Raw genomic sequence first — 20,055 nt, 5'->3', positions numbered from 1 at the left:
ATTATTGTAACAACATAAGTTTTTTTTTCTTTTCTTTAAATAGGGGGTTTGAAAGGAGTATTAAAATTTGATTTTTGGAGTGCAATTATTGATTTAAACTTATTTTTATTTTCTAAGAAGATGTTTAATATGGAGTAATGGAGTTAAAGGTAGTGATTAAAGTCATTTGATGATATAAAAAAAAAATATTAACACCCAAATTATGCAAATTGAGGGTACAAGATGAAGGATTGGTTACAAGATTTTTAAGAAATAAAAACTTTTATGCTATGATTTTTCTCTTCCTCGAACTTATAAACACTTTTAGTGTTCTCATATTCCTCTAACTATATATGTTCTTAAGAATTATATTATTATAAACGATTAAATTATAGTTTATGAGAATGGAATTTTGCATCAGATAAAGTTATAGATAAAATCCCTAGGATAATCTTGCTCATGTAATTTTCTTATATTCTAATTGCCCATCTTATGTTAAATAATTTTGAAAACTTGTTTTTACTTTTTACACTTACTTTTATTTTTTAAAAAAACACAAACTGACTCGAGGTTTAAATTATTAAAACTTATTTATTAACTGGCTAGTTTTTTAAAATTATTTTTCAAACAGCGTGATTTTAATATTGTTTTCAAAAAATTTAGATTAAATCAGGTTGAACCGGATCTTTTTTCTTTATCTTGTTTTAAGTTGAATTCAAGATAGGATTTAAAATTACACTTTTATTTTGATAAAACTTACTCATGTAATAATTTAACATGTCAAACATGATCTAAAGTTGATAAATAGTGCGGGGTAAATTTTAATTTTCTCCCTTTATTTATATATATATATATATATATATATATATATATATATATACTATTTTTGTTTGAATCAGTCCCCACATCTTTTACTTTTGTTCCAATTTCCTCTCCATCTATCCCCAAATTTTATGAAACACCTCAACAACATTCAAAAAGTAAAGAAAAAAATAAATGCATTAAAATCAACAAAAATTATGATAAAACTTGTGAGGGTTAGTTTCTTAAAAAAATCATCAAATCTTACCAAATTCAATTCTCACTTGGTGATTCCTTTGTCAATACCATAATTAAATTAAAATTAAGATTTTAAATTAAATAATTATTTAATTATTTATTTCCTTAATTAGTATTGACTATATTTAATTTAATATTATTTTATTTCAAAAAGTGTCTTCTGTCCTCATAAATCTTTCCATAATATCTATTTTTCTATTTTTAAAACAAAAAAAAAGATTGGAAAAGAACATGAAATGGGCGAAAAGAACAATATACTTGGTTTTTTAAAAAAAAAACTAAGGAAGACTAATTAATTGATTTCTCAAAAACTAGAGGGACTAATCTATCATTTACTCGAAAATCAAGAATTGAAAGAAATCTCTCTTAAAAAAAAAGGAGAAAGGAGTTTGCAATCTCTGTATTGAATGAACAAGTAATTTCAAATGATTTTTTTTTTTTTGGAGCTCCTGCTGAAAAGTTTCGAGTTTAACCCTTTGTTTTTATTATATATATCACTAAGGTTAGGATTGTCTACTGAGCATGTATTTAATATTATTATAAATAGTATTTTTTACTTGAAAATATATTAAAATAATAATTTTATATTTTTTAATATTATCAAATTAAAATCATAAAAAAAATATAAAAATATTATTTTAATATTTTGAATACAGGTTAACAAACTCCAGGGCCTGTGCTCTAACTTCGGCTGTGTAGTCAGCAATACTTCCAATTTCCTTTTGTTGGTTCCGTTTTGCTCAACGTCTTCCTTCTCTTCACGGGGAGTTTGCGATGGAGGAGGATCGAAGTTCTTTTGACTCACAACTCCCACTCAGCTTACTCGCCCGCGCCGGAATATTCAAAAGCTTGGTTTACCTGAAAAGACAAAAGAGATGTCAAGAGCATGACATCAGAAAAAACTATTAAATTCGAATGTTCACGGCTTACCCTAGATCGTGTTGAAATTATAGTTTTAATTAGAAAGAATAAAGATGATAAGATTAAAAATTATTACTGTAAGTTAAAGACGATAGATAGTTTACTTCATATTTTTAATTAGAAAAAATAAAGGTGATGAAACATAAACTCAAGGATTTTTTTTTTGACATACTATATTAAATAAATAATTTAACTTAAAAATTAAAATATTGTATGATATCTTATTAACAATTTCATATTAATTCCTGGTCTACCTTAAAAGTTTTTAAAAGTTCATATGTTATTGTGATAATAATTATATTTTAAAATATTTTTTATTTGTGACATTAACATATCAAAACAATCTAAAAATAATAAAAGATTAATTAAAAAAATATTTTTTAAAAAGAATCACTCTCCAGCCCACAAAACAAACAAACAAACGGAAAGAGATGTCATAGCTCAACACTTTCTCCCAAAGAAAACATCATAAGAAAAGGCTGACAGGAATTTATTCGGGCTATTTCTTAAAATATATATTCAAGATTGCCCCACAAGGATGCCTTGGATCAATCTAAATGCAGAATAATTTATAAATAAAAAAGGATAGAAATAAATTAGAACATCAGGCTTTAACAAAGTTATTGATTGAAAGAATCCGAATAGTAATAAAATGATCAAGAAAAGAAAAATGGGAAATTAGTAATGTGAAGATAATTATAATAATTACAGCTTCCTTCGATACAATTTTCTGATTCTGTGTTTATGGATAGGCCCTTGCCCACCTGTCACAAGATAGTCCAGATTTCCACGAATCGAACATACGCATCCTTTTCTTCTGATTGATTGCATAAAGGTGGCATCTAGAAACCTTTTTCATTTATAATTGATTGCTAGTCTTTGTGGATAATTGGTGTTCTTGAAAAGTAAAAAGGGATTACATATGTTTCAAGATACATTACATCAAGAGAACTATCTTGATTATCCAAATCAAGACTGTTGATGTTCATACCATGCGTTGAGACTTTACATAAGTTTACTTGATTTAATTTGATTGGCTGATGTAGCGGTATGTCAATTTAAAATCTAACTCAAGTTATGTTTATATTTGAACTGAGTTAGATGTTAAAATCTAGATAACCAAGTAATTCAACTCAGAATACGATTAATCTAGATAAACTCGATGACAGAATAAGACTTGACTAAGTCAATTTCTAAGATTTTTTATTATTATTCAACAAGTTACTAGTGGATGAGGTGAACATTATTTTAGATTCTTTTCAATTATTTTTTTAATGATTCTGTTACCATTAAGATCATAGATCACATATGATAATTTGATATAAGTAGTGGATATTGGCCTCTAACACAATATGGGAAGATGTTAGATTTTGATAATATTTAATATGTCTAGCTATATTTTTTTAGGCAAAACATGAATAAGTTTTATTATTAAGGATTAAACTAGAAATCTTTTGAGAGAAAGGACCAAACGTGTCAACTTTTTTTAAAGGAGATGAGCAATTTTTTTTTTAATCTTTGAATGATTAAGCTGATCAAGAAAGAGGTTTATTTTTTTTAAAAAAAGAGAATATATATTCATTTTTCCAATAATTAAAATTAATCAGGTCCTAAAAATACAAGTAACCTTGGAACAAGATTCTCAAATTGGATAGTCAGTTAATCAATTGGTTATCGCAATATCATTAATTCTCTTTGGTTAAGGTAATTGATAGCCTATATTTGATGTTTGGTAGGGCCGAGTAGCTTGTAACTAGTACTTGCAAAATATCTTTTTTGATGAAAATGAGGACTTTTCGATACTTAAATAAGTATATTTTTTAGATAGAGAAAATATAGTAATATTTTAGAGAGAAATACTCTGAAAATATATATGCAATAGAGAATGAAGATTGTGAACTTTTATTTTGAAGGTCTTATAATGTATTTATAACATATGAGTTTTGTCATTTGTGAAGAAAAATGGCTAGAATGTAACTTTATTTTTGTGATATTTTAAGTTGCATTATAAGCTGTATTCCACTCATTTTATCTAGCTAAAAGAAAAAGAAATAACAAGCCATGATAGATCTAAACCCACTCGAGACTAGGCTTGATATGCTGTCAAACCCAATCATAGCTTGGTCTGGTTAGCATTGGACCCAACGCGCCTCCACTAGAACTTGTTTGGTGTTGGCATGTGCCAACTCAACGCATCCGAGAATTCAAGAAAATTTATACCCATATGTTTTTTTAGATCCGATATTTATTGATAAAAATATATAAAGATATACTACTAAAATCTTCTTTAATAAAAAGTGAAATGAAAACACATGAATTGTGAAATGTATATCATTTTGAGAGTAATTTTTTAATTATGTTTATGGCTGTAATTGGTGTTTTCAGTGTTTCGTTTTTAAAATAATTTTTTGAGTAAAAATAAAGAATAAAGGTAGAAAAACTAACAACTCCAGACATAAAATAAGAATGATAGAACTTACAAGTATAATAAATGAAAATTTTGAAAACAATTTTTTAAAAATAGAAAATAAAAACAAGAAACAAAAGATGACAGCTATACCAAATAATTAAAGATAATAACAGTTAAGAAAACAATATACATATTTTATATTTTATATTTTATTTTCACCTTCTCCTTGCCATTTAACATTAAAGATATTCTTTTAATATATTTCTAATCAAGTAATCATCATTGTCGTTTAGCATTACTGTGCTCGTTTTAAAAGCTTCTCCTATTTGATGAGGAACTTCTGCTCATAGTGTAAAAGAAATACCTGGACAAATCAGGAGACAGATAATTCTTTATATTCTATAACGCGGTAGGTTTTTTATTTTTTATTTTATTATTATTAAAAAATCATGAGCTTAATTGTCATTTTAGCACATAATTCATCTCAATTCCAGTAGGTTGTCTTTGTAATGTGTTTGTGGTGTTATTTCAATATGTTTTTGAAATGAATGAATTGAAATTTTAAAATATCTTTAAAGAAATAGTCCAATAGTTAAGATTTGCGCATAGTTAGGAAACCGACACGCCTGTGAATTAATACAGCCCAGACAAAGTTGAGTTTTACAAGAAATAAAAGATGTAATTGGTCCGGTTAACCTGTTGATTTTATGAAATTCAGTAAAAATCCAATTAAAATAATGATTTTTTTCCTCTAATTTCTTTCCAAACAATATTATTTTGACATTTAAAAAATATGGTTAATTTAAGTTAACATAAGTTAATGTTGCGATGTCGCGGTCGCACAAATTAATTACCCTAGCTTCAAACACAACACACAAGATAGTATAGAGCAAGCAAGGGGTCGATCCCACGAGGAAGATTCAAGTCAGATTTTTATGCTAGATGATATGCAATTTGGGGGGGGGTTGGACGTTATCTAGGCTAAAGCAAAAGAAAACAGAAAACTATCAAACTAAATTTAATAAAATCAGAAAATTATCAAGAGAACAAACCTTGGTCACAAACACACATCCACCTACAGAAATCAGAACTGATCATGGAAACGAAACATCAATTTATATTCTGAATATTTATCTCTTCTTAACATTGGTTAGTTAACGGATCCGCCGTATAACTAGCCCTAACCATCAAACAACCACAGTGTCCGCACTAGTAATTTAATTCAATGGCAGCCTTAAGAACTAGATAAGTTGATTAATCAAGAAAACATAACTGTCCGCAGTCTATGTTTGATTTGATTGAATGTTCTCCCTAAGATTAATAACGTAGATCCGCCACAATTATTAAACTCAGTTGCTTCACAAGTTCATATACCACAACTCCGGTTTTGATATCAAACTTAACAATAGATTGTCTACAATAATAACTTAGAGTCCGCTCTAGCAATTAAAATAAACAATCATAGGAAAAATAAGCATAGGAGAACAAACATATTCATCATATAAACTGAAAAGAAAAGGTAAAATAAATCTCACAGTTCTTGAAATCCGAAGGTTTCCGTGTCCTTGCAACCAAGAAAAAGTGTTTAGCCTTGCATGTTTGTTGAACAACTAATCAAAAAAAAGAAAGAATGCATAATTTAGGGTTTCTTAGAGGAAGGGGGCGTTTTTCTCTCCTTGGCTGGCTGCTCCCCTTCTCTTCTCTCATTCTTTTTATATCCTAGGAAACCCTAGGTCTCTATTTTACAAAATAGTCCTCCATTAAGTAGACTGTTTACATTTAAGTACTTCAATAACTATTTTCCTAAAAAGGAGAAATAGCCTTGCATGAAATCTTCAAGCTTTGATTTAGAGGAGCTAAATTGCTGAAATAAAAACTTGGATATCGGTTTAAATGCTTCGGAATGTCATTTGGACTCGTTTCTTCACGAAACCTGTTTGCTGGCAGAATTCAGATGTCATCTTTGAAAAATCATATCTCCCTCATATGACATCGTTTTTGGCTGCAATTTTGAGCGTTTATATAACTTTGAGTCATGAATCCAACAAAATTGAGTTTGCATCAATTGGACTTCTGTAGCTCCAGATATTCAAGTTGGAATGGCCAAAGGTCAACACTGGCAGATTGCGAGATTTGACTTTGAAGGCTGCGATTTCCATGCTCTTCCTTATTTTATTTTCTTGCCTTAGATGTCCAGAAAGGTATGGATGTTACCTTTTTAATTCCACTGGAATCACTTCATTTCAACCTCTAGAGCTCACGCTCTGCACAAAACATCGACTGAAGGTCAAATCTGCCAATTATCTCCAATTTACTCCTTTTTGCATCTTTCATCCAAAAGTGCATTCAAAACATAAAACAAAGAATATCAAGGCATTTTATATATAAAACATAGGCAAAACACTAGTTAAATGTGGGTGAAACTATTGAATAATATGGTTGCATCAGTTAACCTGCATGATCTATAACCTAGATCAAATCTTATCTTGGATTAATTTTTAGATCGGATTTAATAATTTGAATCTAAAATTTAAAAATATAAAAACACTAAAACCACCAAAAAAAGAAGTTAAAACCATTTAAAAGAATTCAAAATACATAATTTGATTTATTTTTAATTAGAAAAACACCTTTTCCATATCACACCAAACTAGTTAATTCCTAGAAAGATGTGTTGTTGAGACCAAAAAAAAATTATACATAAAAAAATGCTCAAACTAGTAAAATTATTTAATAATATTATTAAATTTAACTTAATGGGTCAAATCTAAAATCTCCTGACTATGTTTATTGTCTAATTCAAGCTTCAAATTAAATTGTATAGGAGTTGTACCAACATGACACAATTAACTTGACAAGTTAAAAAAACTAAAAACGAATGGTAAAAACATAGTTTGACTTCAAATATATTTTTTCTTAAAAAAATATTGAGACGATAACATATTTGATCAACTCGGGTCAACTTAGTTTAACACGTCAAACCCGCGACTTGAGTTTTGAACTTCATTGAGTTTAATAATTTTTTTTTTATTTTTTTATTTAATTATATGATAAAAAATAGATACTTGCAAAATCGAGTATCAACTCAATACCGATACTTTTTTCTAAGACTACGATAACCTCATAAAAAATAAATAGAAATAAATTATGAAGTTTAATTCTCAATAATTATATATTTTTCTATAGTTATTTTTTATTTAATAATATAATTAAAAAATAGATGTTAAAAAACCAAGTATCAACCCAATGCCATATGCTTTTTTTAAGATTTCATAAAAAATCAAAATAAATCATGAAACTCAAATCATAATAATTATATTTTTTTAAATTATTTTTTATATAATAATATGATAAATTATTTTTTATTTAATAATATGATAGAAAAAATAGATGATCATAAAATTAAACATTAAATTGATGTATGAATATTTTTTTAAGATCATGATAACTTTATAAAAAAATCAAAATAAATATTCAAATTTAATTTTTAATAAATTCAATGTTAAAATATAAAAATAAAAAGAAAAGAAGCATTTTAGTGACTCAAGGTACAGTAACATGTGATGGGAGGAAAATGATTTCCCCTCCTCACTTAATTCTTGTTAATAATAAAATAAAAGGAAAGAAAGAGATGTGAGTCATGTCACAATGTGGAGCCTTCTCCTGTGCGTGCCACTCATGGTGCCAGTGTCTGGCGCCATTGGGACCCTCGTTGAAGAAAATTCAACGAGTACGGGTGAAATGAAAGAGCATCTGGTTTACAGCATTGTGGTAGCTATGCGTCGAAATAGTCGAAATAATGTTTTAGATGAAGGAAGATTACGTGATTGAAACGCAGCACGTTTCTTCTGGATATTCTGTGTTCGCCTGGACATTTCAATATCTGTTTTGCAACGATATTTCACAGTATTTGCAACGGTTCCTTCTCATATGATAATGTTTTTGAAACATTGAATGCCCTCGATGGGTTTACTTCCATCAATTACCAACGGTCAACATTTACTTCCATCAAATTTTCAACTTTGTTATGGCATCGGTAAAGTGGAGCTTCATTATGGCATGACTGCATGAAGGAACTGTATTTATGTTTAAATTTGTTACATCTCCTTGCATCTATGTTCAAATTTGTCGACAAGGTTTACTTGCATGCTGGCACACAAATTTCAGCACATAAAGGTTATGCAATCCATACATAAAGGAATGGTAGGAGCTCCATACACAGCAAGTGTTATAAATCTACTGGAGAGAAACATCATAAGCACTGCCCTAGAAAGGCTTCTGAAACAGTGGGGAAGAAAAACTAAAACTTCCAACAAGAAGGTAAACTATCAACAACCACACTTCTGCACCTTCAATATCTGCTGCCTTTGATCTGTTCTTGTTCCGAGAGAGAGCTGCAACTTTGCTTCAGAGGAAAACTTGAATTTCTGCAACCCAAAGGTCCTGCTGGGTAAAGCCATACTGGAGTTCAGTCAACACATTTTAAGTGGCATGGAGATGCACGAGCCTCATAGCATAAAAGGAGAGAAAACGGTAAAGATGTATATATTGCAATGTGCAATGTTAACCAAGGAACTCTGAATGATGTTTACAAAGCCTTGCAAGCACAAGAAAAAGAACAGCAGTGCAGACAACAGACAAACATATGTAACTACAAAAATATTTTCCAAAATGTATTTGAAATTGAAGAAGCTGCAACAAACAAGAGCTAGAACACTAAATGGGCTTGATCAAAACAGCAGGTTTCTTTAAATAAGCTGACAAGTATGACCCCTGCCCTCTATCACCAATTATGGTAGAAGAATAGAAAGCCAGATTGCACGCAACAGTTCTGCTGGAACAAAATGTGGAGGTGTTTAGCAGGGACAAATCAGCCAGCAGTTGGCAGCAGAACAACAAAAGAATTTGCTCTTGCTAACAGGAGTATATGAGTGAAATAACCAAAACAACTCAAACAACTACTTAAACTTGATCAAAGGCTCTAAGAGGAAAAAATCACTACAGCACAGCGAATGCTTAGACAACAAGTATCATCTTTCACAGCTCACACATAATTGTGTTTGTGACAGATCTCAGCACTCCTCTATAAATGGATCCTAGTTTCTACATTTCATCAAGCAAGAGAAGGCAAAAACACGTGTGGCTAGCTGCATCTTGAATTTCAATAAATCGAGAATAGATTCGGTAAAACAAAGCAATAAAAATAACGCAACAAACAAGCAAATGATCAACTCATATTACATTCTACCAAAATCATTTAGAAATTTGTTACCTAATTATGGTTTCGGTATTGGAGCACTAGAGGATGAAACACGTTCACTTCGGAGTTCTTTCACAACAGCAGCCAGTGCTTCAGGGTTCAAACCCAAATCACAAAGAGCAATAAGCACCGAAAGGGTGTGTCGATCAAGTCCTGTATTGAGAAGGTTTGACATATGAAATGTCAAATCCAAAGATTCTCTTGCAGTCTTTGCAGCCTCTGGATCCATAACAGTAACAAATTTCACAATATCTGAAAAGGGAAAACTTCTCTTTGTGATCTCAGCAAGCATTTTGTCCAAAATTCAGTATTTCAATCAAAATAAATCAATAAAATTTAAAACCCATAATTTATAAACTACATATCCCGCAAAATACTCTAACAAAAGTCCCAAACTTCCTAAACTGTGAAAAAAGATTAAAACTTTTACAAAATAAATGAAGATAAGTACCTGAAAGTCAAGTCTTTGAGGATAATTCTCTCGTTTGCTTCAATTTAAGAACACCCTTTTCCGTTTTCAGTCAAATGGGTTCGATCTTGTAACGAATTTGAAAGAGAATCAAATGCGAGTAGAGCGAAAATTTGTAATTTGTCCAAAAAGAAAAAGGTAAAATTTTCCTAGGTGTGTGTGAGAGAGTTTTTAGGTGCAGCCCACGAAACCACTCAGAGATTTAAAATAGCCCAGTAGACTTTATTGACACTCATTTCCTCCCAAGTTCTTGGGCCTCAGGAGATATCATTTTTTTCTCTCCTATGATTACCAGGAGAAATTAGAAGAAATTGTTTGGTGCTCGGATAGTCAATTATTTATAGATGACATAAAAAGAGAGAGAGAGAGAGAGAAATTCTAGGTTTAGATAATTTTATTATTTTTTACGAGTAAAAAATTTTATATTTTTTTTTGTGTTTATATTTTTTTTTAAGGTAGATTTGAATAATAACTAATATAATATATTTTTTACTCCATGAGCATCATAAATATTATGTTGAAGACCTATGATACATGCATTCTATATGATTTGTTTTTTTTTTAATTTTTGTTTTTATCTTTATGTTTATTTACCTACCCTATGGAAAACTAAGTCTACCTATTTTTTTCCTTGATTATTATATACTAAATTTATTACATAACTCTAAATAAAAATGAAATGGCTAATAATTATCATCATGCATTCCACTTTCTATATAAAATGAGATAGGGATATATTGATATTACTTAATATTTTTCCTTTTCAAATTCACAAATTTCTTGACATGTTCATGAATCTCACAAAAGAAGGAAAAGAGAAGCTTGATATATGTCCATCAATCTTCACCAAAAAAAAAAAAACCAATTGCTCAATAATTGTCTTCATTGATAATTGTAAGTGGTCATGCCATGTGCACGAGGAAATGGAGAGTATTTGAAAATATAATAACGGTTGTTTTTAAAGTATTTTTTTTTAAAATATATAAAATAATATTTTTTTTATTTTTAAAAAATTATTTTTGATATCAGTACATTAAAATAATTTAAAAACATAAAAAAATAATTTGAAATAAAAAATAAAAAAAATTTAATTTTTTTCAAAAACATTTTTAAAATATAAAAATAAATAGGCTCCAAGTGACCCTAGAAGGATTAAGGTTAGGAATATTTATAGTTGGAGTAAAGGTTGCAAGAAGTTATATTTTTGTCTTCCTATGATTGGTAGTTATAATTTCTCTTTTTTGCAAGAAGTTTTTGTATGGAGTTCCCAATTGGTGTTGGTTTTTTTTTCTTCCAATGTTTTCTGAACTTATAACCTCTACTTTAGAAGAGAGGACAGTTTAATTGTTATAATAATTCATATGGATCGAACTGTTTAACTGTTTGTGCAATGAATCAAATTCATGTTCATCTGTGAATTTTAATGATTTTATTGGTGATAAAATTATTTTTGATCATGTATTATACTATTTCATAGAATTGGACACTATGTAAGAGATACCTAGTTACCTACTATTGATGTGGCAGGGTCATTGGTTTAGAGTCATGATTAATTTACTTCAGAATATTATGCTTTGGCTAATATTAACGGGGCCCAGCAATCTTTATTGGGATTTGCCCAATATACTTTTTGGGTTAGGCAAGCAAGACCATAAAGGATCTTATCTGTCAGAAAAATCCAATTTGTCCTGATTCCTGAAGTATCTATCTCCAACAAATATCAACCATTTACTGGTGACATGTGACAGATTTGGGAGGCTTTCTGTCTTTGTGCAAGTTATGAAAAGAACTGGTTAAATCACCTGGCTGTTATTTCTTGTAATGTTTTGATTGTCATATATTTGACAGAGTGTTGTTTTGACTATGTTTCAATGATTGCCATGCTAGAAGTAGAAGTGAAGTCGCAAACTGCTGTATAAATCACACGATTTAGGCATAATTTGAATCCTTCTCTGTGTCAAAAACATGGGGGCTCAATCATGGATAATTATGGTAGTAATACAGTCCTGTGACAAATCGGTGGAGCTATTTCTAAAAAATGGGACTTCTGCATTGAGCATTTTAGCAGAGCCCAGCATGGAAATTTTGCTGTATTTGACGATAGAGAAGCCACCAACCCTGGAAGCTTTGCTAGTATAGTCTGCTAAAACCAATGATAACTTTAGTGAAACAAGCTTAAGCTACATGTGAACAACTAAACGAAGTGTTGGGAGGTATTTCCGAGGAAGGCATTGTGTCTCTGGACAAACTTATGAAAACATAAGTTAATTGACCTGGCTGTTACTTCTTGTAATGTTTTGATTGTCACTATCGTATATTTTACATGGTGTGACGTTTTCCTTGAAAATATTTTTTTGACATTTTTTGGATTATTACCATGCTAGAAGTTGAAGTGAAGTTGTAAAAGCTGTCTTAACTGCAATCTGCTTTATAAAACACACACAATTGAGGAACAATTTGGAGTCTTGTAGCCGGTCGACGCAGGGGGACCCAACCTCAGATAAAGATGTTAGGATTGGCCGGCTCATCTTCGGAATCCGAAAATAAAACAGAGACAGAACACTCTATCTTTCTCCGTCAACAACATGGGGGCTCAGGCATGGATAATTATGGTAGTAATATGTACAACTTTCATGCAGATAAGCATAGCTGTAGACTCCTCCTCTGTAGATGATAAAATCCTGAGTCTGCCAGGGCAACCACCAGTCAGTTTCCAGCAATATTCAGGATATGTAACCGTTGACGAAAACCAAGACAGAACACTTTTCTATTACTTTGTTGAAGCAGAATCAGACCCAGCATCAAAGCCTCTTGTTCTCTGGCTAAATGGGGGTACTTCAGATTTCATTGTCACCGACTCACTATAGCAGGATGATTCAGGAGATTTTAAGTTTTGTTGTATGGTTTAAATTCTGTTGTGCTCTTCTGTTCCTTTTGTAGGGCCTGGCTGTTCTTCTTTTGGAATAGGAGCTTTCTCTGAAAATGGCCCCTTCAGACCCCGTGGTGGAGGGCTTCTGGTCAGAAATGATTATAGTTGGAATAAAGGTGCCTCAAAATCTGATTTATCATTTGCATGGGAACCACTAAGCATTGAACAAATTCAAGACTATGCATTCCTAACTTACCTGGAATGGTTTCCTAAGAAAAACTTTCACAAGAAGTTCTGTTGACTGCGAAAGACCTAACCCCTGGTGGAATGCATAGTTCTCTACTAATTATGTCCCTGCAAAGAGTTGCTAAACCTTGCCTTTCTTTTGTGCTGCAGAAGCAAACATGCTGTACCTGGAATCACCAGCAGGGGTTGGTTTCTCTTATTCCGCCAATCAATCTTTCTATGACCTGGTGAATGACACTATCACAGGTAAAAAAAGATTATTCTAACTACTTGATTGCTTAAATACTTTAGCATCTTACCTAGTCTTTTGATAAAGCACACCTAATACAACCAGGCCACAGGGCTTGTGCTTATTCTGATAAAATCCACAAGTTGATTTCTATCAATTTATCAGCATAACTGTTATTCTTTCTGGATCTTTTTGTAGTTATGTGCATAAGTAGTATATGGAAATTTTATTTTGACACTTAAAATATTAAGGCTTTCTTATCTTCAGCACAAGATAGTTACATATTCCTGCAGCTATGGTTTGTCAAATTCCCTGAATTCAAGGATAGAGATTTCTATATTACTGGAGAGAGCTATGCAGGTACCTTATTTCTGTGAAGGTGGAAAGCTTCAATTTGTTTTGGAAGAAACAACTATAAATTTGTGTCTGTTGGTCAAAGTGAGTGAGTGATCTTCAAGTTCTCTAAATGTAATCCTACAATGACAGGCCACTATGTCCCTCAACTAGCACACCTAATTGCTCAGTCAGGACTCAAATTCAATCTGAAGGGCATAGCTGTGAGTACAGAATAGAACACAGAATTCTGATATTATCAGTTTTCTTCCATCCGTTTTCTTAAATCATATTTCATGGAGTGCTAATATTTCACTTTTGATATGTTTCAGGTAGGAAATGCTTTATTGGAGTTCAATACGGATTTTAACTCTGAGGGCGATTACTATTGGGCTCATGGGTTGATATCAGATGCTACTTATGAACTCATGAATTCAGTTTGTAACAGTTCACAGCTATGGAGAGAGAGCATAACAGGCTCTAGGTTCGCTGCTTGTGTGGTTGTGAATAAGAGACTTTCAATAGAATTTCCTAACTCATTTGATGATTACAACGTCATTGGCGATATTTGCATATCATCTGGTGAATCACAGTTGGATGTTCCCAGTTACCCCTTTAGACCAAAGTTTCAAGTTTCATGATCCACTCAATCAGTACAAGCGGCACTCGATCAGACTGTAAGCTCTCTGTGTGTGACCCTATGTGCAAGCTGTTAAACCTTTGGTTTTAACATTGCCGGTGGGTTATTTTTGTTCTCTGTGTATGCAGAAAGATGCTGAGAACATAGATGTTTGTGTGCAAGAAAAATCATCCCAATATTTGAACAGGAAAGATGTGCAAGAAGCTCTTCATGCTCAGCTTGTAGGAGTCACCAGATGGACAGGTTGCAGCAGGTAATAATCCTTTCTGCTTTAAAGCAGATAGCTTTCTTGATCTTGCAGGTGCCATCTTACTTTTTTTTCCCCTGTTTTGAAATGAAAATAGGGCGTTTCAACAGGTTATGTCATTTTCTTTTCTTTGTAGTGTGGTGAATTCTGATAGGCGAAACTTCGAGATACCTACAATCAATATTGTGGGCTCACTGGTCAGTTCAGGCATTCGGGTCCTAGTCTACAGGTAACACAAGCAGGTTTTATCTGTTATTTACAATTAGCAAATGCTACTACTATTCATAACATAAGTTGAAATGACCTCTACAGTGGAGATCAAGATTCAGTTATCCCATTTATAGGGAGCAGAATTTTGGTTGATGGTTTGGCGAAAGAGCTGGGATTGAATGCAACTGTGCCTTATAGACCTTGGTTTGAGGATAAGCAGGTTAGGCTACTTGTTGTTGTAACCTGTTGTAACTGCAGTACATTTCATCAACAATTGAGCTTGGCCTTCATTTCTGTTCAAATTGGTTCAATTTTTCTTCCCAGGTTGGTGGATGGACACAAGTTTATGGCGATATCCTAACATTTGCAACCATCAGAGGAGCTGGACATTTAGCACCATTGACATCTCCCAAGAGATCCTTGGCCTTATTTTCAGCATTTCTGTCCGGAAAACCCCTTCCAGAGGCATTGCCTAATTAAAATGTTGATAATTTTTTTTTATAGAACTGATTTACTTTTATATATGTGTTTATATGCTTGATCAGCAATGCAACTGTCAGTGTCTTTGGTAGGAAAAGGAATTTGAATGCCTATATATGCAATGATATTGACCCTTTAAGCAACTTAAGTTTTCTATCTTTGTTCTGATAATTCAAGTGCTTGATTTCCTTGTTATTCTATGAGGAAAAACAAGATCACATTGGAGGATAATCTAAAGGGTAACCAATAAAGAGATTTGTTGAGAATCCAATTTGGAAAGTTGTCGAAGCTTGAAGTGTCCCTCTTGACATTTTCTTTTGCAATCTTTCACTTGAAGGTTTGAACTGGGAGTGGAAACCGTACCCAAAATTTTGTCATTGAACATAAAGAAAGAATTGAATGAGCAGCTATGAAGAGAAGAAAATTGTGCATGCACAGACAAATATCTGCTTGTGAAACCACAGGCTAAACATAGCAATTGCAGGTCCAAGTTAAATGTGCTCTTGGGAGAAAGTGTCTCAGATCATGAAAACTACATTATCATCTTCTGAGGTCCAAGTTTCATATTATCAGCTAACAGCTGAGCCTTCAATGTCCTCAATGATTGTTTGTATTGCAGAACAACAGTGTTATGGAAAACTGCTGAAAACGTATATATAGATTGGACTGGATAAAGTTTATCTAGATATTAGAATACAAGTCAATTCTTTTGTTGGGTAGAAAATAAATGAAGAAATCTTGTATTTAAAATGCAAAAATTTGAGCTTCTGCACAGAGCTGCAGAAAATGGTCTGCTTGTCATTGAAAGGGATTGCCTTATTTTTTTTTTTCTTGGATGGATATTTTTCAGATTGCTTTCCTCTATATGCTTGTATTCTTGGGAAAAATGGAAGGCTTGATAGTTTAATTGCAAAAAATACAAGGATATTGTCACTAGTGTATAACTATTCTGTCAGAGTTTTCAATAAAACAAAATTTATCTTTTAATTGCAGCAGCAAACCTCTTGTAAGTGAAAGTTAAAGACTATCTGGTGACAAAATCAATCAATCTTTGCACACAAATTGCTATAAATATACACTTAATTCAGATTAAATTGATGCCATAAAAATCTTTATGCGATAAGCATGAGGTATAAGCATCAATATAGCACAAGACAATTTCATATTACTGCAGAAATGGCTCGCCAAATTCCCTGAATACAAGGCTAGAGATTTCTACATCACTGGAGAGATCTGTGCAGATACCTTAAGGCTCATGAAGGCAGAAAACTCTGAGTAATTCAGAAGAAACAAGTAGCATAAGATTTCTGTCTGCTGGTCAAAGTGAGTGACTTCCAGCTATCTAACTATAATCTAAATCGACAGGTCACCGTGTCCCACAATATTGAAATCTGAATTCTAATATTATCAGTATGCTTCCATACATATTCTCAAATCATATTAATGGAGTGCCACTACTTACTTTTGATGTTTTTTGTTTTAATATAATAATATAAATCACATATTTACATCTCACATAATAGTTAAAGTTTTATTTAATAATGTAGTTAATCTCGTTTTTTAAAGTATTTTTTATTTAAAAAAATATTAAAAAAATAATTTTTTAAGTACTTGATTTTAACTGTTGTAAAAAATATAATTAAAAAATCTGACAATAATATTATTTTAATATATTTTTAATTAAAAAGCATTATATACCACATTATTAAGTACATATTTTTTAATTTGATATAATTATTTCACATGATATCAACACTTTAACAATCTAATGAATTCAAATTGAAACATGGATATCTTTTGGTAGAAGTGAAATGCATTTATGTGTTCATGCTCGATCAACAATGCTTATTTCTTTCCAAATAATATAATTCGAATGCCTACGCAATTGGAGGGATTCCACAATGCCTCTTTAGTCTTTATATACTTGAGGAAAATTCTTACATATCAAAATTGAATCTCTCTTTTTTATTTTATTCTTGGTGTAGAATTTGTAGCACCATTGATGATATTACAAAAACTAAATCGATGAAAATGGAAATTAATGATCTGCTCTGACAACTAGAAGTCTAAAGCCATTTTGATACTTGAACCTGGTTGTCATCTTCAAATTAACTAATTCCTAGCTAGTTGCCAGTTAATGCAACGTCCAGATTTTGCTGAAAAAGAAGTGTGCTACTCTCATCCAAACCTAAAAATGCTTCAATTCCACCACCATCTTCAGTGTCCATGAGCGTAACAGTACCAGGACTTGTAGCGGCATCCACGCCATGCACCCAAGAGGGCTTTCCCCATCCAAAATCTGTTTCATACCATGGCAATCGACACCAAGAGTTTACTATATAGACATCTATCTCGCTTTTTCTCCATGCTTCATCCCCCTCCCTCATCTTCTTGATCATGAGAGAAAATAACTCATCCCCGCTTGAAGCTTTCGCACAATCCTCTACAGCGCTTCTTATCGCATCGTGCACCCGATTCACACAGTCATGAAGCTCAATCTTGCTCTCATCATCTGGCACAAATTGCGCAATCACCAAGTTTATGAAGTTTCCACAAGCATACTCGGGCATAGTTAAAGTTGTCTTCCCTCGCATGTTAACAGTAAGTCCAAAGACAGAAGGCCTCAGGTGGCCGTGGATAGCTCGAGCTACCCTTATGAGAACCATCCATATAAGTCCTGTCACAACCTCCACTCGGGTCGGTTGGTATTTCAGCAGCTGGTTTGAATCTAAAGCCGTAGCAATTTCTTTCAATCTTGATATAGTTTCACCCTTAAACACGAAAGATTTCCTGACAACCTTTTTAACAGCTCTAACACTTATCAGATCGTCCACCGAAGTGATAGCGGGTATGTTCTTCGGTGGAAAAAGAGAACCGAAAGGGAAGCTCGGACGACAATGTACCTTTTCGATCCCAATTCGGCAAGCAGTGGCCCAAGTGTTGATGAAGGTACCTACCGTGTATGCATCAGCTATCCTGTGTGCCACACATGTACCAATAGCTAGTCCTCCACATTCAAACATATTGATTTGAATGGTTACAAGAGGGCTGTTTTCTGGTTGGAGTACTCGTGGCACCAAACGCGACCACATTTCAGTCTTAAACTCTTCTCTTTCGAGAAGTTGAGATAGGGAACCACTAACTCGAGCTTCCAAATATTCTGCTCCCTCATCACTACACCCAATTGACAAATTTTCTTCGATGTATCTCCCCCCTAGTGGGTAAAAGAGGGCTAAGGTTTCAGCTAGTGATTTTTCGATTTTCTTACTCCGCTCGACATTGTTTCCACCATGGTCTTCACCATTGGCTGGGTAGAAGAAAACGCAGGGCACGTACGTGGGAGGAGCAAGCTGGTCAAAACATGAAATCTTCAAGTTCTTAAGGTTGGGTGGAGTTGGAGATGATGGAGCTATCAACTTTCTAGATAAGATTTGAACCTTCATGTTCAGAATTGAATTTGTGTATGATTTTACTAGAATTCAAAAATCTGGGAAAATATATATAATCAATTTAAGAGGAATGCTTGAGATATCCTTTGCATAATCCAATTGGGAATGTATATCCTTTGCATATATATATAGGCTCATTACTAGCTTCTTCTAAATTTGTGTTATTGACATGGATATAGTCTTACAAAACTAAACAAATTAAGAGCATTTGATGGTACGTTTTAATATTAAAATCAAGTATTAATGAAGTGGAGTTAATTCATTTAAGTTAATCCAAAATTAATGCTTGAGGCTGTGCAGTTAAAATTACAAGAATTAAATTGAATTTCAATAAATGAATGTAACATGATGTTTAATCCAAGTAACTTCAAGAATTAATATATCCAGGAAGCTTGTATAAGCAATCGGTAATCATAACCACAGAACACGTAGCTGGACTGTTCTAACTTAACCAAGATTCTCGGTTCGAGTATTAGAAATGCAGCCATGTTAAATACTTGGTAGAGAGAACTTTGTCACCCTTGTAATCCTACCAGGCTCGAATCTGGATTATTATTGGGCCAAACATGAAGAGAAAGGAATGGACCAAGGCAAAACCATTAGGAAAACACAAATCCTAGCCTCATAAATTTTGTCTAAACTTACGTGCAATTGCAAATCATTACATAGTTGAGGTCCATGGCCGACCCACCACCATTTAGCACCACCATTTAACTATTGCAATTCTTACATGTACAGGACTAACTAGAACATTTGATCGGTATAAAAGATATTTTTAAGGCTCATAAAAGTCTATTTTTATGTTATAGTCATAAGAGTCTATAAAAGATCAGAGAACATTATGGCATTCTTAATTATCTCTTAACATGTTAGGTTTTCTTACTACTATTGTAGCTAACCATATGTATTCCCTCCGTGGCTATCCATGACTGCTGTCTTAAGTGTGGGATATTCACTGTAGATGTCAGAATGGTTCATGCACACAAATTATTGTGGATGATCCTTTTTATTTTTTAACAATTTATTTTGGTCTTTAAAGTTTTATTTTAGATATTTTGATCTTAATTTAAGGTCAATTGCTTTTGATTTCTTAGTCAATGATAGGATTTAAATAATAGAGATTCGAAATGAAAAAGGTGTTAAACATGAGTGGTATTCCATAAGTTTAGAAAAAAATATACTTTGATTCTCTAACTTTCAAAATAACTCAAATTATATGATTTCGGTGTCTCAATTTTTTTTTTCAAAATCAGT

At 32.2% G+C, this 20,055-nt stretch overlaps 2 protein-coding genes and 1 pseudogene across 6 annotated transcripts; 1 reads left to right on the top strand and 2 right to left on the bottom strand.

Moving 5' to 3' along the window:
• Positions 1-8,530: 8,530 nt before the first annotated feature.
• Positions 8,531-10,399, bottom strand: LOC133688866 (mitotic-spindle organizing protein 1A-like). Of its 5 annotated transcripts, none has more exons than XM_062108500.1 (3): positions 10,081-10,399; positions 9,642-9,895; positions 8,531-8,812 (listed from the first exon to the last, which is right to left on the bottom strand). In XM_062108500.1, the coding sequence occupies exon 2, from the start codon at positions 9,856-9,858 to the stop codon at positions 9,646-9,648; it is 213 nt and encodes a 70-aa protein (XP_061964484.1). In that variant the 5' UTR covers positions 9,859-9,895; positions 10,081-10,399; the 3' UTR covers positions 8,531-8,812; positions 9,642-9,645. The 5 variants fall into 5 exon arrangements, with proteins under 5 accessions (XP_061964484.1, XP_061964483.1, XP_061964482.1 ...); XM_062108499.1 differs by having other exon boundaries at positions 8,531-8,876; positions 9,642-9,881; positions 10,081-10,395; XM_062108498.1 differs by having other exon boundaries at positions 8,531-8,830; positions 9,642-9,881; positions 10,081-10,395.
• Positions 10,400-12,561: 2,162 nt separating this feature from the next.
• On the top strand, positions 12,562-15,495 carry LOC133687801 (serine carboxypeptidase-like 45; annotated as a pseudogene).
• Positions 15,496-17,475: 1,980 nt separating this feature from the next.
• LOC133689479 (acetyl-CoA-benzylalcohol acetyltransferase-like) lies at positions 17,476-18,795 on the bottom strand. Its single transcript, XM_062109337.1, has one exon. It carries the CDS (start codon positions 18,793-18,795, stop codon positions 17,476-17,478), a length of 1,320 nt encoding a protein of 439 aa, XP_061965321.1.
• Between the last annotated feature and the right edge of the window lie 1,260 nt (positions 18,796-20,055).

This window comes from Populus nigra, chromosome 3, assembly GCF_951802175.1.
Source record: "Populus nigra chromosome 3, ddPopNigr1.1, whole genome shotgun sequence".
Taxonomy (NCBI): domain Eukaryota; kingdom Viridiplantae; phylum Streptophyta; class Magnoliopsida; order Malpighiales; family Salicaceae; genus Populus; species Populus nigra.
This window is presented reverse-complemented; position numbering and strand designations above follow the sequence as displayed.